Raw genomic sequence first — 26,224 nt, forward strand, 5'->3', positions numbered from 1 at the left:
CCACCCCACCGCCCGCGCAGGTGCCTCAGCCTGCTCGCCGCCGAGGGCGCCCTCCTGCGGCTCACTCTACCTCTGCGCCACCCAAGCAGCAGCCTCCACCCGGGCCGCGCAGAGGCAGCCGCAGGAAGGCGTCCCAGTCCGCTCCAGCCCCGCAGCCCGCGAAGAAACGCCAGGCTAAGCGGCGCTCCTGATGCGGACGGATCAGGGATGGGCAGTTCTTTCCAGGAGACGGCGGCAGGGCCGCTCCTTCCCCCGGTGGAGGGCCGGGGGAGAATCTTTTGTTCAGCTGCTGGCCCCCGGGTGTGGTTAAAGAAAGAACTGACAACCCCATCCCTGAGCCCCCAGAGATCGGTGACGGCAGTGCGTGCCACCCTCGGGTCTCGCCACTCTCGTCCCTCTCTGTCGCCAGCCCCCTGGCAGAGCAGACCCCAGTGGAACGCGAGTCCTTCCCTGGTCTCCTCTGTCAGGGCGCAGCCGTTAACCGTGCCCCGACCCCGGGACGCCCAACAGCCTCCCCTGTCCGGGCCGGTAACGCTGCCTCGCTGCCCCACCCGGGGTACGTCTGCCGTCCGCATGACCCCGTTGGTGCAGTCTCTGGAAGCGTGGCTTCAGCTTCCGGGGCTGTCCCGCTGGGTTGCGCGGACCGTCAGGCTCGGCTACGCGATTCAGTTCGCGCAGGCTCCTCCCCTCCAGGGGAGTCCGCTATACCGTGACCGGGGCCCATGCCCCCGTCATGCGTGCGGAGATTGCCACTCTACTGGCGAAGGGTGCGATCGAGCCTGTCCCTCCGGCCGAGATGAAGTCGGGGTTCTACAGCCCCTACTTCATTGTACCCAAGAAAACCGGTGGGTTACGACCAATCCTGGACCTTCGCATCTTGAACCGATCCCTTCACCGGCTTCCGTTCAAGATGTTGACTGCGAAACGCCTTTTCGAATGCGTTCGTCCTCATGATTGGTTTGCAGCGATCGACCTGAAGGACGCCTACTTCCATGTCTCCATCCTTCCTCGACACAGACCGTTCCTATGGTTTGCTTTCGAGGGGCAGGCATATCAGTACGCAGTTCTCCCATTCGGGCTATCTCTGTCCCCTCGCGTCTTCACGAAGATTGCTGAGGCAGGCCTTGCGCCCCTTCGGCAGCACGGGGTTCGCATCCTGAACTACCTCGACGACTGGCTCATACTAGGCCACTCTCGAGAGCAGGTGTGCGGACACAGAGATCTGGTACTCCACCACTTAGCCCGTCTGGGCCTTCGGGTCAAATGGGAAAAGAGCAAACTTTGCCCCGTGCAGAGGATCTCTTTTCTCGGTATGGAGATCGACTCGGTCGCCATGTGCGCGCAGCTTACGAGCGAGCGCGCGCAGTCTCTGCTGACTTGCCTCCGTCAAATCGAGAGCAAGAGTGCGGTTCCACTGAAACTATTTCAGAGGCTCCTGAGGCATATGGCATCTGCAGCCACGGTAACGCCGCTCGGATTGCTTCATATGAGACCGCTTCAGCACTGGCTTCGCGATCGAGTCCCGAGATGGGCATGGCAGTCTGGCACGCTCCGGGTCCAAGTGACTCGGGCCTGCTTACAGACGCTCACCCCGTGGTCGAACCTCAGTTTTCTACGGGCCGGTGTGCCCTTAGAACGAGTTTCCAGGCATGTTGTCGTATCGACGGATGCCTCTGCCACGGGCTGGGGTGCCATGTGCAATGGACAAGCAGCCGCGGGCTCCTGGACAGGACCCCAGCGCCTCCTGCATGTCAATTGCCTCGAGTTGCTGGCAGTACGGTTCGCCCTGCACCACTTCCGAGCGCTGCTGAAGGGTCAACATGTGCTTGTCCGGTCAGACAACACGGCCGTAGTAGCGTACATCAACCACCAGGGCGGTCTACGCTCCCGCCGTATGTCTCAACTCGCCCGCCATCTCATCCTATGGAGTCAGAAGTGCCTGAGGTCCCTTCGTGCTGTCCATATTCCGGGAGTCCTGAACCACGCAGCCGACGAGCTCTCGCGGTTTCAGCCTCTCCCGGGAGAATGGAGACTCCATCCCCAGACGGTTCAGCTGATTTGGGAACAGTTCGGCGACGCACAGGTAGATCTGTTTGCCTCCCACGACTCTTCCCACTGCAGCCTGTACTATTCCCTGACCGAGGGCACGCTCGGCACGGATGCACTGGCGCACAGCTGGCCGCGGGGCCTACGCAAATATGCGTTCCCCCCAGTGAGCCTACTCGCACAGCTCCTGTGCAAGATATGAAAGGACAAGGAGCAGGTCCTTTTGGTCACCCCGTACTGGCACGGCCGGACCTGGTTCCCCGAACTCATACTCCTTGCGACAGCCCCTCCCTGGCCTATTCCTCTGAGACCGGACCTCCTTACTCAGAGACGGGGCACCCTATGGCACCCGCGTCCCGACCTCTGGAGCCTCCACGTGGGGCTCCTAGACGGGACGCGGCAGGTTTGAGTGGCCTACCACCTACGGTGGTCGCCACCATCACTTCCGCTAGGGCAGAGTCCACTCGGCATGCCTATGCGTTGAAGTGGAACCTCTTCGTCACCTGGTGCTCTTCCCGCCAAGAAGACCCCTGGAAATGCCCGATCGGGTCCGTGCTTGAATTTCTCCAAGAGGGGCTGGAGCGAAGGCTGTCTCCCTCCACCCTCAAGGTATATGTGCCCGCAATATCTGCCCACCACGATCTCTTGGAGAACAAGAAGGTAAGTCAGCAAGACCTGGTCATCAGGTTCCTGAGGGGAGCGAGGAGACTGAATCCTCCTCGCTCTCCTCTCGTACCCTCTTGGGACCTCGCAGTAGTGTTAAGTGCTCTGCAGAGACCTCCCTTTGAGCCTTTGCTGTCGGTTGATATTAAGTTCCTGTCTATGAAGACGGCTCTGCTGACCGCATTGGCCTCCGTTAAGAGGGTCGGGGACCTGCAGGCATTTTCGGTTGACGAAGCGTGCCTGGAGTTCGGGCCGGCCAACTCTCACGTGATCCTGAGACCCCGGCCTGGATATGTGCCCAAGGTTCCCACCACTCCGTTTAAGGACCAGGTGGTGAACCTGCAAGCGCTGCCTTTGGAGGAGGCAGACCCAGCCTTGGCATTGCTCTGTCCAGTACGCGCCCTCCGTGCCTACGTAGACATGACGCAGTGTTTCAGGACCTCAGACCAGCTCTTTGTCTGTTATGGTGGAGAGCGGAAGGGAAGTGCTCTCTCAAAGCAAAGGCTGTCTCACTGGATAGTGGACACCATTGTTTTGGCTTACCAGCAGCAAGGTCGCCCATGTCCCCTTGGTGTGAGGGCACACTCCACTAGGAGTGTGGCCTCCTCTTGGGCTTTAGCGCATGGCGCCTCGCTAGCAGACATCTGCAGAGCTGCAGACTGGGCGACACCCAACACATTCGCCAGATTCTACAATCTCCGAGTGGAGCCAGTGTCCGACTATGTACTCGCCCCCCCGAGGGGCCGGTAATGGACCAGGCTCAGGTGTCTTCGCTTGCTCGCCATTCCACTCCACGGACTGGATACGTGCGATTTTTCCTCAGGTGAGCTCCCAGAGAGCCCTGAGCTCCTCCAGCACTGTCGACGCCGACATCAGTTCAGTCTGCCCTTTCGAGCCCAGACCCTCATGTCCGGCCAGGTGCCCCATGTGCATGGTTCCCCTCCGGCGACCCCCACATGTGTATTTCGCCGTAAGCCTCCGCAGTGAGCGGGTTTCTTCTCTTGGCGTGTCCCCGCCACCCCTAGGGTTAAAAATCCACCTTCGGCTGGTACCCTAGAGATCTTCCGTATGCAGCCCCTACCAGCTCATAATGTGTCTCTTAAGTCCTCCCCACGGGTAGGCATCTTGGCATTCCCTCACTGGGATATGCTTCCCAGTGTACCTTGGTATTCCTGTGTTAAGTGGGAGTCCTTCGTCCGTATTAGTCTTACGACAGGGTACTCACACTTACGCAGGGCGCTGGAAGACAGCTGAGTGGCGGGATTATATTGGGACCCCCATTCGTTAGTCACTAACGTTACGTCGTAGTGACTGAACGAAAGGGAACGTCTCGGTTACGGATGTAACCCTCGTTCCCTGAGGAGGGAACGGAGACGTAACGTCCCGTTGCCACTTCAGCTGTGCTACCTGGAACGCAGGAGTTCAGTCTTGGCTCCTCAAGCAGGTAACATAATGCGATATTGCCACGTACTTCCTTATATACTCACGCGGTGAGGCGGAGTTACGTATGCATATTCCGCATGCCCCATGGCATTGGCATGCCATTGGGCGTTTTCTCTAAGCTCGAAGATGATAGGCTTCTAAGCGAAACCCCAATTCGTTAGTCACTAACATTACGTCTCCGTTCCCTCCTCAGGGAACGAGGGTTACATCCGTAAACAAGACGTTTTCCCCTCTGGTGATGTATGAATTAATCTGAAATTATATTTTGATCATCTGTTGAAGACCTTTATTTGTCAGCAAGTTTGCAGGAACACACAGATAAGAAGATGATGATGATGAAGATTCAAAACACAGACTTTAATAATAATCCACAGAATATTTTCCAAACATGTAGCATTAACACACCAAACGCAAATGAGAGCGGACAAACACTGAATGAAGGCGAGGAACTTATATACACCTGGTGATGAACTAAATGACGAACAGCTGTGATGATGATTAGTGTCCATGGACAGATGAGTGGCGGGAATCAAAAACACATGTGACTGATGAAAACAAACTGAAAGTCAATGAGAGTGGAACTAAAGATGAATGAGTCCAGATAACCGTGACATATTCTTTCAACCCAGAATGGTTAAGAATGTGATAACACTGAAAGCCTTTAGTTATCGATTTCCTCCAGAGGATAAGTGTTTTGTTGTCAATCAAACACATACACCGTTCCACTCAAACGGTGATAATGCAGTGATGAACGTAATAAAACTTCTGATGTTGAAACATGAGGACATATCGATGAGTCTGTGACATGGTTTCTGAGATAATTCAAAAGGAATTGAAAAAGAGTGCTTAATGTTAATTTATAAAAAATAATTATTGCACAGACTATGATGTTAGCTATAATTTGGCATTTTGCTGGGCCTGTGCAGTTCTTGGTCATAGTAGTGTTTCGATTTGAAGGGCATTTCTGTTTACCTTGTGCAATAAACAGTTCCGGTTCTGAATTCTGATGCAAAAGCAGTTGCAACATACAAACACTCTTAGAAAATAAGGTTCATTGGTAGGTAAATTACCATAAGGTAAATTGTAAGGAGAAATGTCTTAACCTCCCGGGTGCCACTGTCCTCATACGAGGACATTATATTTTAGTAAATTTCTTTGACAGCATACATGTCACATTTTTAAGTCTGAATGTCCTGTAAAGGATGTCCTTTTCAGAGATACCATTTGTTTTGAGTTCTTTTCACCAGGACAACAACTTCTCCTTGGTCTTTAAATATGACTGAATTATCAAATTGACCACTCTTATGGAAATATGATCATATTTTGTAATATCATTTCAATCTGACTAATGTACAAATTGTTTATTACAAATCAAACAACATCTCACGAAAATGTAATGGGGTTTCTCACCAAAATATGACTTTCTGTTACAAAACAGGGCATTGATTTCATACATGTAGAGACTTAAATCAAGTTTATCGGGCAATCTGGGAGACACAACAAGTGAATAGGGAAAGACATTACATATCAATGTTCCTATAAAATATTAGATATTGCTATGAAACGGTTGCCAACTATTACTCCCATTATAACACTTCTTTATTCATTACATGTTGCTCAAAGAACACATTAGAGACACATTGTATGATACATTGCATTGAATGGGAAAACCCATGTATGGCCATTTTATCCACATTTTGGTACATCAATTAATTCCGTTATATCTTTCACAACATAGTTGAGAAACATCTTTAAACAAAGTTTGGTTTAAAAGAATCCTGAAACCTGAAAATTGATTGGTGAATGAAAAAAAAAATCCCATTGTTTTTGCCTATGCATGTCATTTTATTCCTGGTGTCCACTTACCAGGACATAGCATAACATATGAATAAAATATCATTTTTTCCCATTTGTTTCTTATGCTCTAAACCAGGGTGTCCAAAGTCTGGCCCCGGGGATGAATATCAAACGGCCCGCAGCGTGTCTATTAAAATACTGTATATTATATGTGGCCCGCCACGGATATTTTACAAATCATGCAGTTTCAAACAAATGTGAACAAATGTGTTTACTCTGGTATGAGCTGCGAATCTCTTGATTTGATTTGATTTTTCGAGATTTGATTTAATTTAAATCCAGTTAAACAGCACTGACTTAATCAACAACACTAACGTGCAAATCAGCTGAGCCGATTCAGTTAAAATACTTTTCAAACAACAATTCACCAACATTTATCATGGCTTTACTGTGGTAACACTACCTGTAACCGTGGTCATTTGTCAGAAATGGTGGTTCATATCTAATTTTCTTTCATTTGTAATGTAGACATGTATTAAATGAGTTATAAAGGCCAAATTGCAGACTATTTTTGTGTAGTTTTGTGTATTTGTATTTATATGTTTATAGACTAAATACCTTAAAGCCATTCTGGATATAGAAATATATATATTTATTTTACTTTTCGCCTTGTGTGCAGTGCAAAAAATGCTGTCATTTAGTATTTTTGTCTTGTTTCTAGTCTAAATATATCTAAAAGTTCTTAAATCAAGATGCATTTACGAGATAAGTGAAATGACATAAGATATTTTTTCTTGTTTTCTGGAAAATAAAATAAAATTGAAGTGAGTTTTTAGTTAAAACAAGAAAATATATCTGCCAATGGGGTGAGAACAATAATGTTTGGAATCTTGTTTCTTGTTTCTGTCCCAAACAGAAACAAGATTATTTTTCTAATCCACTGGCAGATAATTTAGTTAGATTTAGATTTTTTACCCCAGGAATCAAGAAAAAATATGTAATTTTCCTTAGTAAAAGCATCTTGATTTAAGAATTTTTAGATATTTGGACTGGAAAAAAGACAGAAATACCAAGTAAGAAAAGTATTTTTTTTGTATAAATAGAGCACTTATTAAATTTAAATAAGAATAGAGTTCTAACTCAGTAATAATATTTAAATTTCACCCATTACAACTTTTTGGTTGATGAAAGTTTTACAGATATTGTTAAATATCTATACATTTCCTGTGTCCTATCTCAAGCTACTCTACTGTCAGCTCAAGCTTTTGTCAAATCTGTCATGTTTCCAAGAAACAAAACATGTCATAATATGTATAACAGAAAAGGGACCGGCCCCCAGGTATGTCCACAACATCGAATCTGGCCCCCTTTAAAAAAAGTTTGGACCCCCTGCTCTAAACAATATAATGACATGAAAAAAATATGAATTTGTTTTCCTAGGTCTTAGGAGGTAAAATGATTGCAGAATGCTTTCATGTTTAATGGATTATTTAAATGTTTTCTAGTGAAAACGTGTATGTTTGCAATCTGTTGAATACAGTTTAAATACAATACAACATTATTAAAATGAATTTATTAAAGCTAAATCCGTAAAATGATCCCATGATGGAAAGCGGCTGATAGAACCTTTCGGTAAAAAAACATGAAGTGGTTGCAAATATGGCCACTGGACGCTGGCACCATAAATTCATGCATATTTAATACCTTAATATCTCTGATGAATTAAAAAAGGGTATGTTCATGGGGTTAATGTGTTAACACGAGTAGTTTGGGAGATTGACGCGGCGCTGGGTTCAATCTAAGGGCTTTTTACAGCATACGCGCCACTGAACAAACGTCCTTTCAGCGAACAGCAGCACTTTCTGCGTTTACTCTCAGTCGTCTGTGTTCGTTTCAGTGAAGTCTAAGCCTCATGTCTGTAAACTTTAAGAAATGACTCAACTATCTTTGAAATCAGCAGGAATCGTGACTGGAGCGACTTTCCACAGAAGTGGAACTTTTTTGCACAGAAGTGGCTTTGACTGCCATGTTTTATTTATATTACACATAGAACAATTCATGTTTTAATATTTTGGCATAAATAGAAACATACATTTGCATAAATAAATAATAAAAAATCGGTAACACTTTTTATGAAGCCCATGCTTATTATGAATTATAGCTCCATTTATAAGTAAGTATTACTATTTTATAAACATATTTATAAAGACTCATTAAGACCTATAATGCATTATAAGAGCAGTTATAGTTACATTCATATTATGTTTATAATTATAAGTAATGCACATGCTCATAAACCATTTACACTGATTTATAAGTATTAATTAGTCAGTCGTATGATTTCATGAATGTTTTTATAAAGATGCTATAATGTTTATTATATTATAGTAACAATGATTTTTTAGTCATTTAGATTTATTTCTGTCAAATAAGTGAATATATAGTTATTAATAGCCATGTTGTCTTCTTATGAATACTTATTGTGAGTAATAATACAGTTATTAATCTCTATAAATGCATCATTGATGGCTTTAAGTGAAAACATATGAAGTTTTCCGAATGTTCAGAAATCATGATGTGCTCATTATACATTTGAAGTTGTAACTAATGAACAATAATAAACTGTAATAAACAGAAATCATGAATGCAAACAGTTGAAAGTATCTAATGTTACATACTAGCAAAACATTGCAATATTTTTTAATAATTTGAATAATTGAATATACTCCTATAAGCAAAACCATGCATACAGGATGGATATATAAATCAAAATGAACATTCATGACCTCTAATGCAAACATTATCCATTAAAGACATAATTGATAATTAATTGGTAAAGCAAACAAGTGTCTCTGGAACTGTTTTATATTTGATAATTTATCAATCGGTGTATATGGATTATGAGCATGTGCATTGAAAAGCAAATGCATGACTTACAAGTAATTATAAAAATAATATGAATGTAAATATAACTGTTGTTATAAAGTCTTTATATATATATATATATATATAATAGTTATCCTTACTTATAAATAATTATAAATGGGGCTATAATTCATAAGCATGGGCTATCCACATCATCTGAAATCATAAGATGGAAGAATAAGAATATAGTTTGCCGTACACTGTTAGACTTTACCGCAATTTTACAGTTACTTACCGAAAAAAAGCCCAGTAAAATACCATTTATATTATTTACGGTTAGCTACTGTAATATGCACTGCATTATGGGTATTTTTTATTAAATTTACAGTAACTTACTGTATATGGGAATTTGTGCTACTGTAAACGAAGAATACACACACACCCACACACTGGATGTTTAAAAGTTAAATAAAAACGTGGATGGAAGGATGTAAAATGAGTTCTTTGTGGGAGACAAAGAAGTAATTTTTATATTTAGTATTTTCTCCTACCCTTTTCACATTTTCGGGTTTCTCAGAGCGGAAGTCGTCATAGTTGGATTAACTTTTATAGCGGTGAATGAGAGAATACATTAATATATTTTGTGTGCCCATTTGCTCAAATAGCAAAAGAAAAACTCCACAATAGTGATTTCACAACTTTCAAAAAGGGGGAAAAAATAGAGTATATAGTAAATAGAGTAAAGTATTAGTGTTATAAATGTACATACATTTTTTAAAACTTATAAGTGTTATAAATGTACATACATTTTTTAAAAATGAAACTACAAAAAACTTTGCAGGATTTACGATATTGATGACCGAGTTGATGATTGAACGAGTCTATCGTCTCGGTTACGTATGTAACCCTCGTTCCCTGAAGGAGGGAACGGAGACGTACGTCAGAACTGACCGACGAATTGGGATCTGATCTCAGAGACCAATCTACTTCGAGTGTATTAAAAACGAGCCAATGGAGATTGGCATGCGATCCACGCATTCCACGCACCGCCCCGCAGCGCGGGTATAAATAAGGAAGTGGAATGCTTGATCATTGCTTTTTTCTGCTGAGGAGCCGAACTAGTGACTCGGCCCCCTAGCGGAAGCACAGCACCTGGCGACGGGACGTACGTCTCCGTTCCCTCCTTCAGGGAACGAGGGTTACATACGTAACCGAGACGTTCCCTTTCAGTCGGTCACGTTTGACGTACGTCAGAACTGACCGACGAATTGGGATCCCTACCAAAACGCCAGGGCGCTGGCCCTTCCAGCGTCCTGCTTGAGCGCACTGGACCGTCTTAGATGGTACGGAAGTCAGGGCTCCAAGCAGGGAGGTCAGTCACTGCTGTTTCTGCAAGACCCACTCAGTGTGACTATTGGATAACGCTGGGAAAGCGTGCCCGTCTCGGGAGATGGTACGCTGCGGAGCCACGTCCTTCAGTAGAAGGCTAGGTGGCAGAATACACATAAGGACTAACCTGGCAGGGTAGTGCAACATATGGCAGTCTCTGGGGTGGTTCCAGCCTGGTCCCAGGGGGGAAAGAACACGCCCAGAGACGACAGAGCGGGCTCTGTCAAGGGAAAGACACGGGGCTAGCCGAGTAGGGTAGCTGGTACCGTGGAAGAATACACATATGGGGTAGCCGTGAGGGGACCGCTACATATGGAACCCAGCCTACACACACGTTTCACAAGCATACGGGTGCAGGCCTGGCGTCAGACGGCCGCAACGTCTGGCACCGCAGGGGTGACGGAGGAGCTCGACAGGGTTAGCCGTTTTCCGGGGAACACAACTGGAGAAAAATAGACGCACGTATCCGGCCCAGAGGGCGGGAGTGGCGTTGCAAGCCGACACTTAGAACGGGCACTTAGCGAGGCCACTGGGGGCGAGGATGCGGGAAGATACCGGCTCTACACGGAGGCTATAGAATCTAGCGAACGTGTTAGGTGTCGCCCAGCCCGCAGCTCTACATATATCTGTCAGCGAGGCGCCTTGAGCCAGCGCCCAGGAAGAAGCAACACTCCTTGTTGAGTGTGCTCGCAACCCGAACGGGCAAGGCACGTCTTGGGACTGGTAAGCCAAGACGATAGCATCCACTATCCAGTGGGCCAACCTCTGCTTGGAGACAGCCTTTCCCTTCTGCTGGCCTCCGTAACAGACGAAGAGTTGCTCTGAGGTCCGAAAGCTTTGAGTCCGGTCGACGTAAGCGCGGAGAGCGCGGACGGGACATAACAAAGCCTGGGCTGGGTCTGCCTCCTCCGAAGGCAGCGCTTGCAGGTTCACTACCTGGTCCCGGAAGGGAGTGGTAGGAACCTTGGGCACGTATCCAGGCCGGGGTCTCAGGACAACGTGAGAGTTGGCCGGCCCGAATTCTAGGCACGATTCGTTGACCGAAAGTGCATGCAGGTCCCCTACCCTCTTGATGGAGGCCAATGCCGTCAGAAGCACTGTCTTCATTGACAGGATTTTAAGCTCCACAGACTGCAAAGGCTCAAAGGGAGGGCTCTGAAGTGCTCTGAGCACTAGAGCTAAGTCCCAAGAGGGTAACGAGTTTGGACGAGGAGGATTTAGCCTCCTCGCACCTCTGAGGAACCTGACGATTAAGTCGTGCTTTCCTACGGACTTACCTTCGACTGCGTCGTGATACGCCGCTATTGCTGCGACGTACACTTTGAGGGTGGAGGGAGACAGCCTTCGCTCCAGCCCATCTTGCAGGAAAGAAAGCACGACACTAATCGAACACCTTCGGGGGTCTTCCCGGTGGGAAGAGCACCATTCAACGAACAGGTTCCACTTCAAAGCGTAGAGGCGCCTCGTAGAGGGGGCTCTAGCAGAAGAGATGGTGTCTACCACTGCCTGTGGTAGACCACCTAGAACCTCCGCGTCCCGTCCAGGGACCAGACATGGAGTTTCCAGAGGTCTGGACGCGGGTGCCATAGAGTGCCCCGTCCCTGAGAAAGAAGGTCCCTCCTCAGGGGGATCGGCCAAGGAGGGGCTGTCGCGAGGAGAGTTAGTTCTGGGAACCAGGTCCGGTTGGGCCAGTAGGGCGCAACTAACAAGACCTGCTCCTCGTCCTCCCTGACCTTGCACAGGGTCTGTGCAAGAAGGCTCACTGGGGGAAACGCATATTTGCGCAGGTCCCGGGGCCAGCTGTGCGCCAGTGCATCCGTGCCGAGGGTGCCCCCGGTCAGGGAATAGTACCACTGGCAATGGGTCGAGTCCGGAGAGGCAAACAGGTCTACCTGTGCGGCTCCGAAGAGGTCCCATATCAGCTGGACCGCCTGGGGATGGAGTCGCCACTCCCCTGGAGGTGTCGACTGGCGAGAGAGCTCGTCGGCTGTCTGGTTCAGCGCACCTGGGATGTGAATGGCACGAAGCGACCTCAGATGCTTCTGACTCCAAAGGAGGAGGTGGCGGGCGAGTTGGAACATGCAACGGGAGCGTAGACCACCCTGACGGTTGATGTACGCAACGGCCGCAGTGCTGTCCGTACGGACCAGTACATGCTTGCCACGTAGCGGCCCCTTGAGGCGGCGCAGTGCCAAGTGTACCGCTAACAACTCGAGGCAATTGATATGCCAATGCAATTGAGGTCCCGTCCACAGACCTGAAACTGCATGCCCGTTGTACGTGGCCCCCCAGCCCGTGGAGGAGGCATCCGTGAAGAGCACAGCATGCCTGGACACTTGTTCTAAGGGCACCCCGGCCCGGAGAAACGAAGCGTCGGACCATGGGCTGAAAGTTTGGCGGCAGTAAGGAGTCACTGGGACCCGGTACTGGCCGCTCTGCCACGCCCACCTCGGGACTCGGCCATGGAGCCAGTGTTGAAGCGGTCTCATATGAAGCAATCCGAGCGGCGTTACCGCGGCTGCAGATGCCATATGCCCCAGGAGCCTCTGAAAAAATTTCAGTGGGACCGCCGTCCTGTTCTTGAACGAATTCAAGCAGTTCAACACCGACCGGACCCGCTCTTCCGTGAGGCGCGCAGTCTGGCTGACCGAATCCAGCTCCATACCGAGATAAGAGATCCTCTGCGTGGGACAGAGTTTGCTCTTCTCTCGGTTGACCCGAAGGCCCAACAGGCTGAGGTGACTGAGCACCATATCCCTGTGTTCGCACAACTGTTCCCGAGACTGGGCGAGTATAAGCCAGTCGTCGAGATAGTTGAGGACGCGAACGCCGTGTTCTCTGAGCGGAACAATGGCTGCCTCTGCGACTTTCGTGAAGACGCGAGGCGACAGGGACAGGCCGAAGGGCAAGACTTTGTACTGATATGCCTTCCCCTCGAACGCAAAACGTAGGAACGGTCTGTGTCGAGGAAGGATAGAGACATGAAAGTACGCGTCCTTCAGGTCGATCGCTGCAAACCAATCTTGGGGACGGATGCATTCGAAAATGCGTTTCTGCGTTAGCATCCGGAACGGGAGCTTGTGCAGGGCCCGATTCAGGATACGCAGGTCCAAGATTGGCCGTAACCCACCCCCTTTCTTGGGTACAATGAAGTAGGGGCTGTAGAACCCCGCCTTCATATCGGCTGGAGGAACCGGCTCGATCGCGTCCTTCGCCAGCAGGACATCGATCTCTGACCGCAAGACCTGGGCATCGCTGCTCCGCACGGAGGTGAAGAGGATGCCCCTGTACTTGGGAGGCCGGCGAGCGAACTGAATCGCGTAGCCGAGTCTGATGGTACGGATGAGCCAGCGAGACGGCCTGGGGAGCTGAAGCCAAGCCCCCAGAGACCGTACAAGCGGGACCAACGGCACCACAGACGTACCCGGGGTGGGGCAGCGAAGTGGAATAGACAGACCCGGCCCGGAGTGTTGTCCGAATATTCCAGGGTGGGGCAGAGTGTGGGTGAGAAGGCCCGGGGGCGTTCTCGGTGCCCACACTGCTGCCCCCTGGCGAGGGGGAGAGGGGAGGAAAGGAGTGGCAAGGCCCGGGGGCGTCGCGCACTGCCAACCTGGCCCTCTTGGGGCCCAGGGAAAATAGAAACTGCTCTTTTATTGAGAATGTGGGTGCCGCTGGACTCCGGAGAGCCAGCGGCAGAGATGTAACACCAGTCGGGGCCCCCCGGTCCTCCTCCGGGGGGTGGGAGAAAGATGCGGACATCATCTCCCTCAGAGCAGCTCCCGTCTTCCCTGGGCTGCCCGTCTCAGGGCCGCTTCCCCTTGCGCTTGCCGGCTGGTTTAGCGGAGCCCTGAGCGGGTTGGGCGCCTCCCTTACGTCCGGCACCCTGCTTTCCCGGTGGAGGCTGCTGCTTGGGTTTCGCAGGGGCGGAGGCGGACGCAGGGGGACGCCCTCGGCGACGAGCAGGCGGAGGTGCTGCCGACGACGACTGGGTGGAGGCAGCAGCGGGTCGTCGGGGCAGGATGTTTTTGATGGCCTCCGTCTGCTTCTGGGCCACCGAGAACTGCTGGGCGAAGCTCTCGATGGCGTCGCCGAAGAGGCCGGCCTGACAGACAGGGGCGTTGAGAAACCGGACCTTGTCGGAATCACGCATGTCTGCCAGGTTCAGCCACAGGTGGCGTTCCTGGACCACTAGTGTGGACATCGCCCGACCCAGGGAGCGTGCAGTGACTTTCGTCGCCCGGAGAGCGAGGTCAGTCGCCGCACGCAGTTCCTGCATAACACCCTGGTCGGAACTACCCTCGTGCAATTGCTTTAGCGCCTTGGCCTGGTGGACCTGCAGGAGCGCCATAGCATGCAGAGATGATGCGGCTTCCCCGCAGGCGGTGTAAGCCCTGCCCGTGAGACCGGACGAGAACTTACACGCCCGGGAGGGGAGACGCGGGGCACCCCGCCAGTCCGCAGCGGTCTTGGGACACAGTTGCATCGCCACAGACCGCTCGACTGAGGGGATTCCCACGTAGCCCTTAGCCGCACCACCATCGAGAGTAGTGAGGACGGAGGAGTCAGTCGACCGTGAGCGAGCGTTGTAAGGCGCTACCCACGATTTCGTGATCTCCTGATGCACTTCCGGGAAGAAAGGAACCGGGGCGGGGCGCTGAGAACCAGCACGGGCCGTCCCGAGAAACCAATCGTCCAACCGCGAGGGTTCGGGACACGGTGGAGGGTTCCACTCGAGCCCGACACTCGCGGCGGCCCGGGAAAGCATAGCCGTAAGCTCTGGGTCGGACTCGGGCAACGCTGTCACACCCGAAGGGGGCAGCGCAGCCGAATCTTCATCCTCAGAGCCCATTAGCTCGTCCCCCGATGCTGCAATCGACAGCATGTCCTCAGCCGGAGCCCCAAAAGAAACGCCTGGGACCTCCCGGGGGAGGCCAGCGCGCTCTTCTGGAAGCTCCACCGGCGCAGCGGAGGGGGGAGGGGCCCGAGGAGCCGTTTGACCCGTCGGGGAAGCCCTCACAGTAACCCTCAGGTCCCCACCAAGGCCATCAGCCAAAGTAGCAGCCCTCTGCTTTGCAGCGGGAGGACCACTAGATCGGGGGATGCGCAATGGTGCTCCGCCTCTTTCGAGGTAATGGAGTCTGGACCGTAAAACTGCGATGGTCATGTTCCCGCAATGGGAACATGAGTCATTCACGAACGCAGCCTCAGCGTGCTGAACGCCCAAACACGTGAGACAACGAACGTGACCGTCAGCTGGGGACAGATATCGACCGCATCCAGAAACACACGGTTTGAATGACATCTTGAAAAAGACGCAGGGTCAAACCGTGTTGCTCTTTTAGAAAGGAAACTGCTCTTTTAACGTGCTGAAGCACTCAGGGAGATGACCGCGGCACCACACAGTACAAAGGTGCAAGCCTGTGTGTGCACTCAGAAATAGGAAACGCCCAGCGAACCAACAGCTGATCTCCGTCTGAAGCGGCACTCGCTGACGCGCTGTCACACCCGCACTGGAAGCAGATCCTCTCACGAGACTCGTCAAAAACACTCTTCGTAGAAACAGGAAACATTCACTGTTCGGCTCCGAAGTAGAAAGCAATGATCAAGCATTCCACTTCCTTATTTATACCCGCGCTGCGGGGCGGTGCGTGGAATGCGTGGATCGCATGCCAATCTCCATTGGCTCGTTTTTAATACACTCGAAGTAGATTGGTCTCTGAGATCAGATCCCAATTCGTCGGTCAGTTCCGACGTACGTCGAACGTGACCGACTGAAAGGGAACTATAGCTCTCGAATCTCATTCACAAAGTTTATTTTACATAACTGACGACAATCCTAGCATAACACGTCTCATGGAAGCGAGATTTCGAATGAGTGTAAGAGAGATTGTGTCATGTCTGCCATCGTAAAAAATCATATGAGTTTTGAGCACATGATGATGGCAAAATGAATCCTTATAGTTTAGCCTTGAGTAAAATGGCAGTAAAATGGAGTGTAAATGAAACCCTTTGAGCACAAACACAGATGCAACACGAAAGAAGCGCATGCTAGATGTTTTGAGACACATTAATGGATGCACTATTAATAAGCAATGAGAGCACAGTAGGAATTGTGAAATAAACGAGGAATACGGTGTGCAGTGAATCTGTGAGAGGCAGAAGGGGGTCGCGCGCATGAGCAGGCAGGAAATATGAAACGCGTTTGACCCTCCATGACCTCCAAACTCATCCAGCCATCAGTACTGTCATTTGGAAAATGTGCTGGAGTCTGCAACTTCTCGAAATGACTTGAATCTAGCAGGAAACACAACACCGTGATTATTCTAGATTGAAACTTTAAAATTCAAGGCAAGCCGCTCGTTTTTCCATGCACTGGTCAATTTTGAGATTTCAGGCTATTTTGCTTCCATAACGTGTTTTTTAATGGAAATAATACATCCAATATACACTTTTAAGTGTGTATTGTATTGCACTTTATTTGGACCCATAGATTTCATTCATAATAGATCTGTTACACTCATTCGAAATCTCGCTTATGCTAGGTTTGTCGTCAGTTGTGTAAAATAAACTTTGTGAATTAGATTCGAGAGCTAAGGCGAACTATATTCTTATTCTTCCATCTTATGATTTCAGATGATGTGGAAAATTGCCCATGCTTATGAATTATAGCCCCATTTATAGTTATTTATAAGTAAGGATAACTATTATATATAAGACTCATTAAGACCTATAATGCAGTATAACAACTGATATTGTTACATTTACATTATTTTTATAATTACTTGTAAGCAGTGTTGTGGGTAACGCGTTACAAAGTAACGCGTTAGAGTACTCTAATTACTTTTTTCCTGAAATGTGTAACTTAACGCGTTAGTTTCGTGCGTAAGTAATCAGTAACTTCGTTATTTTTTAAAAAAAGTAATCCGTTATTTTAAGGAAAGGAAAATCCCGACTGCAGCCTGCTTTTTGTCAGACAGTAGGCCTAGGTCTACTGTGCCACCTGCGGATGTATCAGCGGAGCCGAAGCTCTGTGATCGTAAAGTCAATGGCTGTGATAGCCTACGTCTGTGCCCTGCGCCTGACCCTGTGTGTGTGTGTTTTTTTTTTTTTTTTTCGAACTCCCGGCAAGATGGCAGAGAGGACAGCGTTTGGTTTATGGAAGTACGCACATTATTTTCAATTTGTCAACGAAAAAGAAAAGAACATAACGGTAAAATGCCCACTCTGCGTTGGTGAAAAGCCTGCTGAGGAGGACGACGGTGGTGCACCAGCTCCAAAGCAACAGCGTTTGAGTTTTAACTCTGCTAAAACAGTCCCCATCAGTGAGGTTCACAAACTTGTGGCCGGTTATGTAGTCGAGGAGATGCAAAAACACTGGATTTAAAAGACAGTCTCTCCCGGATGACATCTGGCCTGCCGCCTGCCTGATGTTATAGTTGAGGTAAAATTGTTTTTTCGTCTGTTTTTTGTTTTTGCTCATTTCTTACCAAGCTTTACTAAAATATTTTTAGGCGAAGGAGGTAACTTTACGTGACAAACTCAAAAAAATGAGAATTAACAAAGGCAATAGAAGGTCATCCATCCATTTTTCCCCAAAACGCTATAAATCCATCCTTTAAAAAAAATAATAATTATGGTTTTGTATTTTTTTTTTAAAGTATTTTGTCATTTATGAGGAAAAAACAATGTTACGTGACAGTTCTTCTCCATTACGGACGCGACCACCCTGAAAGCGCCGCGGCACTAAAGACTTTAAAACTTTCACAGAGACCTCAAAAAGAAAGCACAAAGCCTTTCTTTAAAACGAATTTCGTTTTGTATTAATTGTATCTTAATTTTAATCCATGTTTCATTAACTAATTTCCTGGATGGATTTAATAAATAAAAAGTAAATAGGCTATCTTGATTTTGTAGGCTATTTTTTTTAATTATAGCCTAAGTGAAAAATATTAGGCTGTGTATACCGACATGGATCAATTATTCATATTAAATTTCATCTGTCTTTTGTAGGCATTTGCTGACTGTCTTTCCTGTTATTGTTATCCTGCAGTGTTAATTTAGTCGGATGACTGACGTTATTCATTGTCGGGAGTCACGACTTCTAGGTGCATTTAAAGGGGCCGGGGGCTGTGTCTGTCATGTGTGAGCCGCTGCAAACGGCTTTTAATTTTTGGTAACGCATGAGTACTCTAACGCGTTACTTTTATGAATAGGTAACGCTGTATCATAACTGATTACTTTTAATTGATGGTAACGTTGTAACCTAACTAACTACTTTCCAAAGTAACTATACCCAACACTGCTTGTAAGTCATGCATTTGTTTTTTTCAATGCACATGCTCATAATCCATACACACTGATTTATAAATGATCAAATATAAAACAGTGCCAGAGACACTTGTTTGCTTTACTAATTGATTATCAATTATGTGTTTAATAGATAATGTTTGCATTAGTGGTCATGAATGTTCATTTTGATTTATATATCCAAACTGTATGCACTTTAAAAAATGCTGGGTTAAAAACAACCCAAGTTGGGTTGAAAATGGACAAACCCAGCAATTGGGTTGTTTTAAGCAAACATTTAACCCAATCACTGGGTTAAAACAACCCAATTGCTGGGTTTGTCCATTTTCAACCCAACTTGGGTTGTTTTTAACCCAGCATTTTTAGAGTGTGCATGGTTTTGCTTGTAGCATTATATTAAATTATTAAAATTATTAAAAAATACTGTTGCAATGTTTGGCTAGTATGTAACATTAGATACATTTTTTCAACTGTTTGCATTTATGATTACAGTTTATTACAGGAATTATTGTTCATTAGTTACAACTTCAAATGTATAATGAGCACATCATCATGATTTCTGAACATTCGGAAAACTTCATATGTTTTCACTTAAAGCCATCAATGATGCATTTATAGAGATTAATAACTGTATTATTACTCACAATAAGTATTCATAAGAAGACAACATGGCTATTAATAACAATATATTCACTTATTTGACAGAAATAAATCTGAATGACTAAAAAGTCATCGTAACTATAATATAATAACATTATAGCATCTTTATAAATACATTCATGAAATCATACGACTGACTAATTAATACTTATAAATCAGTGTATATGGATTATGTGTTGCACAGAGCATCTCTTTAAAGGCTGTGAGTTCTGTGTTGACAGTATTTTTTTATTTATAAAGTGAAAAAAAATCACCTCTGTAAAAACTTTTAACTCTAATAGATGCGTGATTCTATAATTGCAAGTACTTTTGGAGTCCAAAGTCATAATTTTTTTCATATGGTTATATTTTTTTATTATTTTAATTACTCATTGTTATGGATCACATGATGTTACAAGCCATAAAAATATAATATTTTCAGTAAAAAGTGTCTTATATAGCTGAAAATCTGGATTTCTTGTTGTCCGAATTTCATTACGTATCATTGTGTAATCAAAATATTTTATTTACTTTCTTTTGGTAATATTGCATTTATTTTATTTATAAAAGCCCTAAATAGTCATTTTCCTAATTCTACAACATTAAATTGTTTAAAAATGACTTTTATCTTATAAAAATGTGTGTCCATAAATTGTGCGTCAACTCTGTTACCGTTGTACTTTGGGTTGTTTAATCATGATTTCATCAGTGCATTCAGTTTTTAGCTAAAAAGTGTAAAATTGTCAATTCCGTGACCGTCAAACTCTGTTACCAATTATATTTCTACACATCGCTTAAATTGTCTGTAACAGAGTTGACAAAAAATACTATAAAAGTAATTTGTGTTTGGCAATTACTGAATTATTAAAGTTGAATATGTTCTCAATAGGATACCGGAAATAATTTCTGTTAGTGAACAGTTTAGTTCCTTAACTTTTTTAAATGGCAAATGTATCTCCAATTACACAATCACTCATATAAAAAAATATAAAAACATTTTTTTTTTAACCTGGCTTTATCCAATTCTCAGGTCTGAAAAGTTATACAAATTAATGCATATTTATTTAGATAATGGGCCACTGTAAACATGACAAGAATACTGCAAAAAAATTTGTTTCTTACTTAGTATTTTTGTCTTGTTTCCAGCAAAAAAAATTTAAATAAAATCTAAAATAAGTGAGTTTTTGCTCAAAACAAGCTAAATGATCTGCCAATGGGGTAATGTTATTTCAGAAACAAGATTTCAAACAGAAACAAGATTATTTTTCTTACTCAATTGGCAGATAATTTTGCTTGTTTTAAGCAAAAACTCACTTCAGTTTCATTTTATTTTTCCAGAAAACAAGAAATAAATATCTTATGTAATTTCCCTTATTTAGTAAATGCATCTTGATTTAAGAATTGTTAGGCTATAAAGAAGACAAAAATACTAAATAAGAAAAGCATTTTTTGCACTGAAAACAAAATTGCAATTCTTAATTAAGTTGTTTTTTTACCCTATTCACCTGGGGTGTCTTGCCTAAACTAATTTAAAAATAACTAAAACAATAACTAAATAGTTAGTTGAACTGTAACACATATATTGATTGTGAATTGCTGCGCTGGTGTTCAGCTATGATGCTTGTGGATGTCTTACAGCGCTGAGAAATCATTAACAAACCCCAGCAGGCCTCACGACGTGTGTGTCTGTGTGTGTGTGTGTGTGTGTGTGTGTGTGTGTGTGTGTGTGTGTGTGTGTGTGTGTGTGTGTGTGTGTGTGTGTGTGTGTGTGTGTGCTTAAAGACAATGACATCATCAGCTCGGGATCCTCCTCAAAGATCTCATCTGGGACAAACAATTCCTGCCACAACATCTACATTAGAGGTGACATTTGCGACTGAAGAGGCTCATTACGGGCTTTATTACTCCTTCAAAGATGCTGAGCATTCTTGATGGGCATTAACCGTCCGCCATCAGTGCTAATGCGTTGTACTGTACGTATAGTAAAGACGCCTAGTTTCGGTTCTTGATTGATTCCAAGCATAAACTGTGTTTTTAAAAGTTTTGCTGTTGGACACAATTTCTGAGACAGACGTTGTGCAGTGTCATCGGATCTGTTTCATATACAGATGTTCATATAGTTTGGACAAACTACTAGTCTACTAGCTCTGCCAACATACGATTTTATCCAAATAGAGATACATAGGGTCACTTTTTGCCATTGAGATCACTTGGAAAAAGTGTCCCAATCACCCTGAATTCACCCTATAAAAAACACGTGTCCATTAAAACAGATAAAGATACAGATTTCGGGCTCTATCATACACCCGGCGCAATGTGACGCAAGTTCTGCTAGCTTCAGCTCGACGCAGTTCTCATGTTGACGTCCAGCTCCTTGTTGTTTAAATATCAAAAGCACTGGTGCATGTTCACCCATTGGCGTCTGGTCTGAACACCAGGTGTGATCAGGAGCATTGTTGGAGCGTTGCTATTGTGAGGAACTGAAAACCACTGACCATTGACCAACACACACCTGAAACCAAATTCATCCATGAAAATAGCGAATCCGCCATGGTGCGAGCACAACTGGCTTTTAAAGGGAAAGGGAGATGAGGTTGGTTTATTGCACGTTACGCCCAAAACACACCCATGACTCATTAATAGATGAGGGACGACCATTTTGGACCATGAGCCGGGCGTGCCGAGCATTTTTTCCACCATTAAACTAGCAAAAGTGGATTTGGACACACCCTAAGAGCACCAGCGCCATGAGCTCCAGACCATGATCAGGGGGTGTATTACAAAAACATCTTAACTTTAAGGTGTTTCTCAATGTCAAAGATCCTTCCTCTGCAGGACTGGTCCTTCCAAGTCACTTCCTTCAGAGGCTGGGCGAGGCTCCTCTTTAGCATTCGGAGAACACATAAATGGAACAGGCTAGCAAGTGCACGTCAGCCTCATTACGTCAGTGAAAAGGTCCGTTAGCCATCAATAACGTAATTTGTATAATATCATTTACGGTTGTAATTTGTACTGGCATTTAAAAGTTAAACTTTACTTATATTTACTACGGTTATAACAAATGTTTGGTAACGTAAATACTTACACTTGAAAGCATATTGCCCCGTTAACGTTCTGACTCCGCCAACGTCCGATATTTTGTATTTTTTGAACAAGATAGCAAAGCTGCGCGCATAGGATTGTGGGTGATTTGAGAACGCTAAGTGCGCAAAGTCTACTCGTATGCATCCTTTCCTGTATATGGCATATTTTCTCAGACCTTGGTTGAAATTCCGAGGATCCTCGACATTGGAACAGCCCTTCGACGGACGATGAATTCTGGCTTCCGAGGATCCTTCCTTGACATTGAGAAACGCCTTTAGAATCCTATCTTATCTGTTTGGTAACCATGGCAATTTCAGTTAGGACCGCATTTAGGACAGAATTACAGTTCTTAAGTGCATAATCTTATCTTAACTGTGGATAGGAAACGGGTATTACAGAAGCATCCTAACTCGACACAAAATCCTAAAAGCTGTCTTAACTTTAGGAAAACCCCACTGGTGTTCTCACTTCAAACCTTTTTGAAATCCAACGGTAAAAATCACAGTACAAAAGCCTTTTTCGAGAGAGCGTTACATTTATTAATTATATAAGATGAAGAGCAGCGATGTGTGATGGTGGAGATACTTTTGGAGGACCCAGAGGCTGTGCTGTGCCTTGATGGTAAAATGCTTGTAAATAATTATAGTTAGTTTTGCAGTTAGTTGACGATTTGCGACCAACATTACGGAGGCCAACGAGCCGTCACGGAGCATTACCGGTCGTTCTTCACTGGCACAAAGTTGGTTTGACGCTGGACGTTCGATATTTGCAAATTTAAGGACCATCTCTAAAGTTACATACGACATCGGTACCTACACATTTCTAACTTCAATAGCATTTGAACGGAATATGTAAAAGATGTGCATCATAGCTAGCACCTAGATTAACACTTTACAGTTGGTTTTGATACTGTAAGTCATTTCTTTCAAATGCTATTGAAGTTAGAAATGTGTTTACCAATGTTGTATGTAACTTTAGAGACGGTCCCTAAACGTGCGAATATCGAACATCTAATAACGTCAAACCAACTTTATGCCAGTTCATTCTTCAAGTGACTAACGCCTTATACTTTCTTTTTTTGTTGTTGCAAAAGGCTTATCAAAATTTCAAATTCTGCCGCACTGAACTTAAAAGCACGCCGTCGTTTCTCCATTTTGATTTTAGCTTTACCTCAGAAGCAGTTTGCGTGTTGTTGGTTGCTTGGTAACAGACCTGACAGTTGATTACCGAACTCGATGGAGCGGTTTAAAGCTACACTGTGTAAATTTTTTAGTTTGTTCTTAGCTAAAAATACTCAGTTCTTTCAAAAATATATGTGCTCATTAATGTATATTTACTTCTTTCAAGTAATAAAGTATTCTCGTGGGTTTATAATATGTCATTGTAAATACATACGGGTGAGGGTTTGAATGCGGGTCGCCATGTTGCCCCTCCATCTTGAAGTACATTAGCCAAAGAGGGACATACCCGTAAATTCAAGCTTGGCCTTTGGCGTTTTAACACTCGATGGCTCCGTGTCGAATGTGGACGAGGTCGAACTGGAAGCCATGTTAATCTTGGACTAAATCGGCCACCGTAGGAGTTAAAACGAAATCGGAATTGAGAGGAACAGAAACTAATATTCACTGGATGGTCATATACAAGTTCACCACTAGATGGGGGGAAATATCACACAGTGTAGCTTTAGGATTTCCTAACTACAGATGAGATGAGATTTTGTAAGATAGGATAACAATCCTAAATCAAGTTAAGATTTGCTTCTGTAATATGAAATTGTGAAAAATCCTAAATTAACTTATCATATCTTAAGTTAAGATAGAACGTTTCTGTAATACGCCCCCAGATCCTTAAAATAGGACCCTTAGTCTGTTTGTTACTCACATAACGCTTCCGAAGACTTCAAATAAACAAATCATACAGTATGGAAGACATAATCTGCACTATTACTCAAACATTTAAGTGCCAGAACATTAGCAAAAGAAAATGTGACTTACTTCTTCCTGACGTCCCTTTTCAACCTGCCTTCCCGTAGTTCCAGTTCCAGCGCCGGCTCGGACTCCGTGAGCCAGCCATAGGGAAGATCCAAGCAGGACGGACAAAACCCAAACACCCAACCAGCCCATCAGAGTCGGCCTGTCAGGAGGAGAACGTGTGGATGATGAGCATCATATACCCACTCAGACACACAGAGCCCATTATCACTCGCACGAGGTGTCTGATACGACTGCATGAGCACAAGAAATGCCGAAAGTGCGACGCACCTGTCAGAGCAAGCCACTTAACTAAGCTTATGAGTTTGAATAAAGCTTTCTTATGTTCAGGCCTATTGGATAATGCACTTTTTGTGCTGTTATATCTCAGATGCATCCAAAACTTCCAGTAGACAAAACCCCAAAAGTTTGTGTAAAACGTGTGTAACCAACTAAATTATTTGCTACTCAATTTAAAGACTATATGAAAACTATGATTTATAACTCTTTCTTCACCAGCATTTTTTATCATTTTCTCAAAACTTTCATGGCCCCCAGAATATTTTGTTGTATGATTATCTGAACATGCAATACATCGAAAGAAAGAACTGTCTAACGAAAACATTTTATTCTAGCTTCGTGCACTCTTTACCAACACTTGATTGTGGGTAAGATTAATTTAAAAAGCAACATTTTGAGCAAAAAGCTGAGAAAATCATGTTTCATTTGTCAAAGACTACAGCTGGATCATATTCAGAAAGATGATCAAACACAGATGGAGTCCATCAACACCCTCAAAGCTTCAGTTGTTTCCTCTTCACGGGTTTGACATTTCATTCATAACATTAGGCAGTTGTTAACGTATATGCGGTTTAATGTTGGTGATCACGTTAGCAATGCTTCTATCGCTTGTTTTTGGATCTATGGCTAAAAATGTATGGATATTATTATAATGTACCAAATACCAAAGCATTGTGTAACCAATTAGCAAGGTGGCATTTATTGAATTATTGAAAATTAATTTTGCATAGTTTGTGCTTGTTAATTTTGAAACGTAGCAAACTGGCAGCTACAGTAAGATTTAAAGATTTATCTGTCATGGAAACGATGTATAAACCTTAATGAAACAATTTAATAATCAATTACTTCAGATTTTTTAAAGTTGACATTTATGTGATTACTTGACGTTGACTAGCCGCTGATGACATCATTAATGAACAAATAAGTCTGAACCTTGAGCTGAGCCAAATGTCTCTGCCCTCAAATAGTGCACTATTTAAAGGATTAGTTCACTTTATGAACATCTTGGATGAGATGGGGTGAGTAAAGTATCAGGAAATGTTCATTTTAAAGTGAACTAATCCTTTAAGGGTATAGAGGGCGATTTCGGACACTCTGATGTAAAATACTGTCAATGAAGTTGGATTATGATGTCAGTAGGCTCTTTCTTTATATCAAAATGTCTTCACTCTGGCGTGGTGCGGCAGTATTTCCCACAGAGAGCGAGCAGAAACATCTCAAATGAGTCTATCAGGCTTGATTTCTGATGCGGATTTGCCCTCCAGCACGTCTGACATGCTAACCAGACATGACTAAACAGAAGCTCAGATACACGCGGGACTGCTTCTTCCTGTGATCTTTCATATGTACCGCTTGTGTGATCTATAATCCAGTTTATTCTTTTCATACATTTCATATCTCATGCTATTACACCCCAAAATACTCTTAAATGACCTGGTAACACTTTTCGTACGTAAGTTAGTGTTAATGCATTATCTAACTACAAGCAATACATGTGTTACAGATTTATTTATCTTTATTAATATTAGGTAATATAAACACAACTGTTCATTATTAGTTCCCTTTCGAGGGATCTTGCGCTGCGTCGATGACACTTTGGGAACGCTCCAGCGTGATTGCGTCTGAAGCACATATGTCAACTAGTCCAATGGTGGGAGTGAACGTCACGGGCGGGTGACGTCATGACCAGGAAAGGATAAAATCTTGGGATTACAAATGGA

The 26,224-nt window shown here is 44.9% G+C and overlaps 1 protein-coding gene across 2 annotated transcripts in view; it reads right to left on the reverse strand.

Moving 5' to 3' along the window:
- The window catches only part of fstl4 (follistatin-like 4), a 353,963-nt gene that overhangs the window by 315,441 nt on the left and 12,298 nt on the right, over positions 1-26,224 (reverse strand). For both annotated transcript variants that reach the window (XM_079834259.1, XM_079834258.1), the window contains exon 2: positions 24,228-24,366. In XM_079834259.1, the coding sequence (XP_079690385.1) occupies positions 24,228-24,356 (129 nt within the window). In that variant the 5' untranslated portion in view covers positions 24,357-24,366. The remainder of the gene's footprint in view (positions 1-24,227; positions 24,367-26,224) is intronic.

This window comes from Gobio gobio (assembly GCF_949357685.1).
Source record: "Gobio gobio genome assembly, chromosome: 14".
Taxonomy (NCBI): Eukaryota; Metazoa; Chordata; class Actinopteri; order Cypriniformes; family Gobionidae; genus Gobio; species Gobio gobio.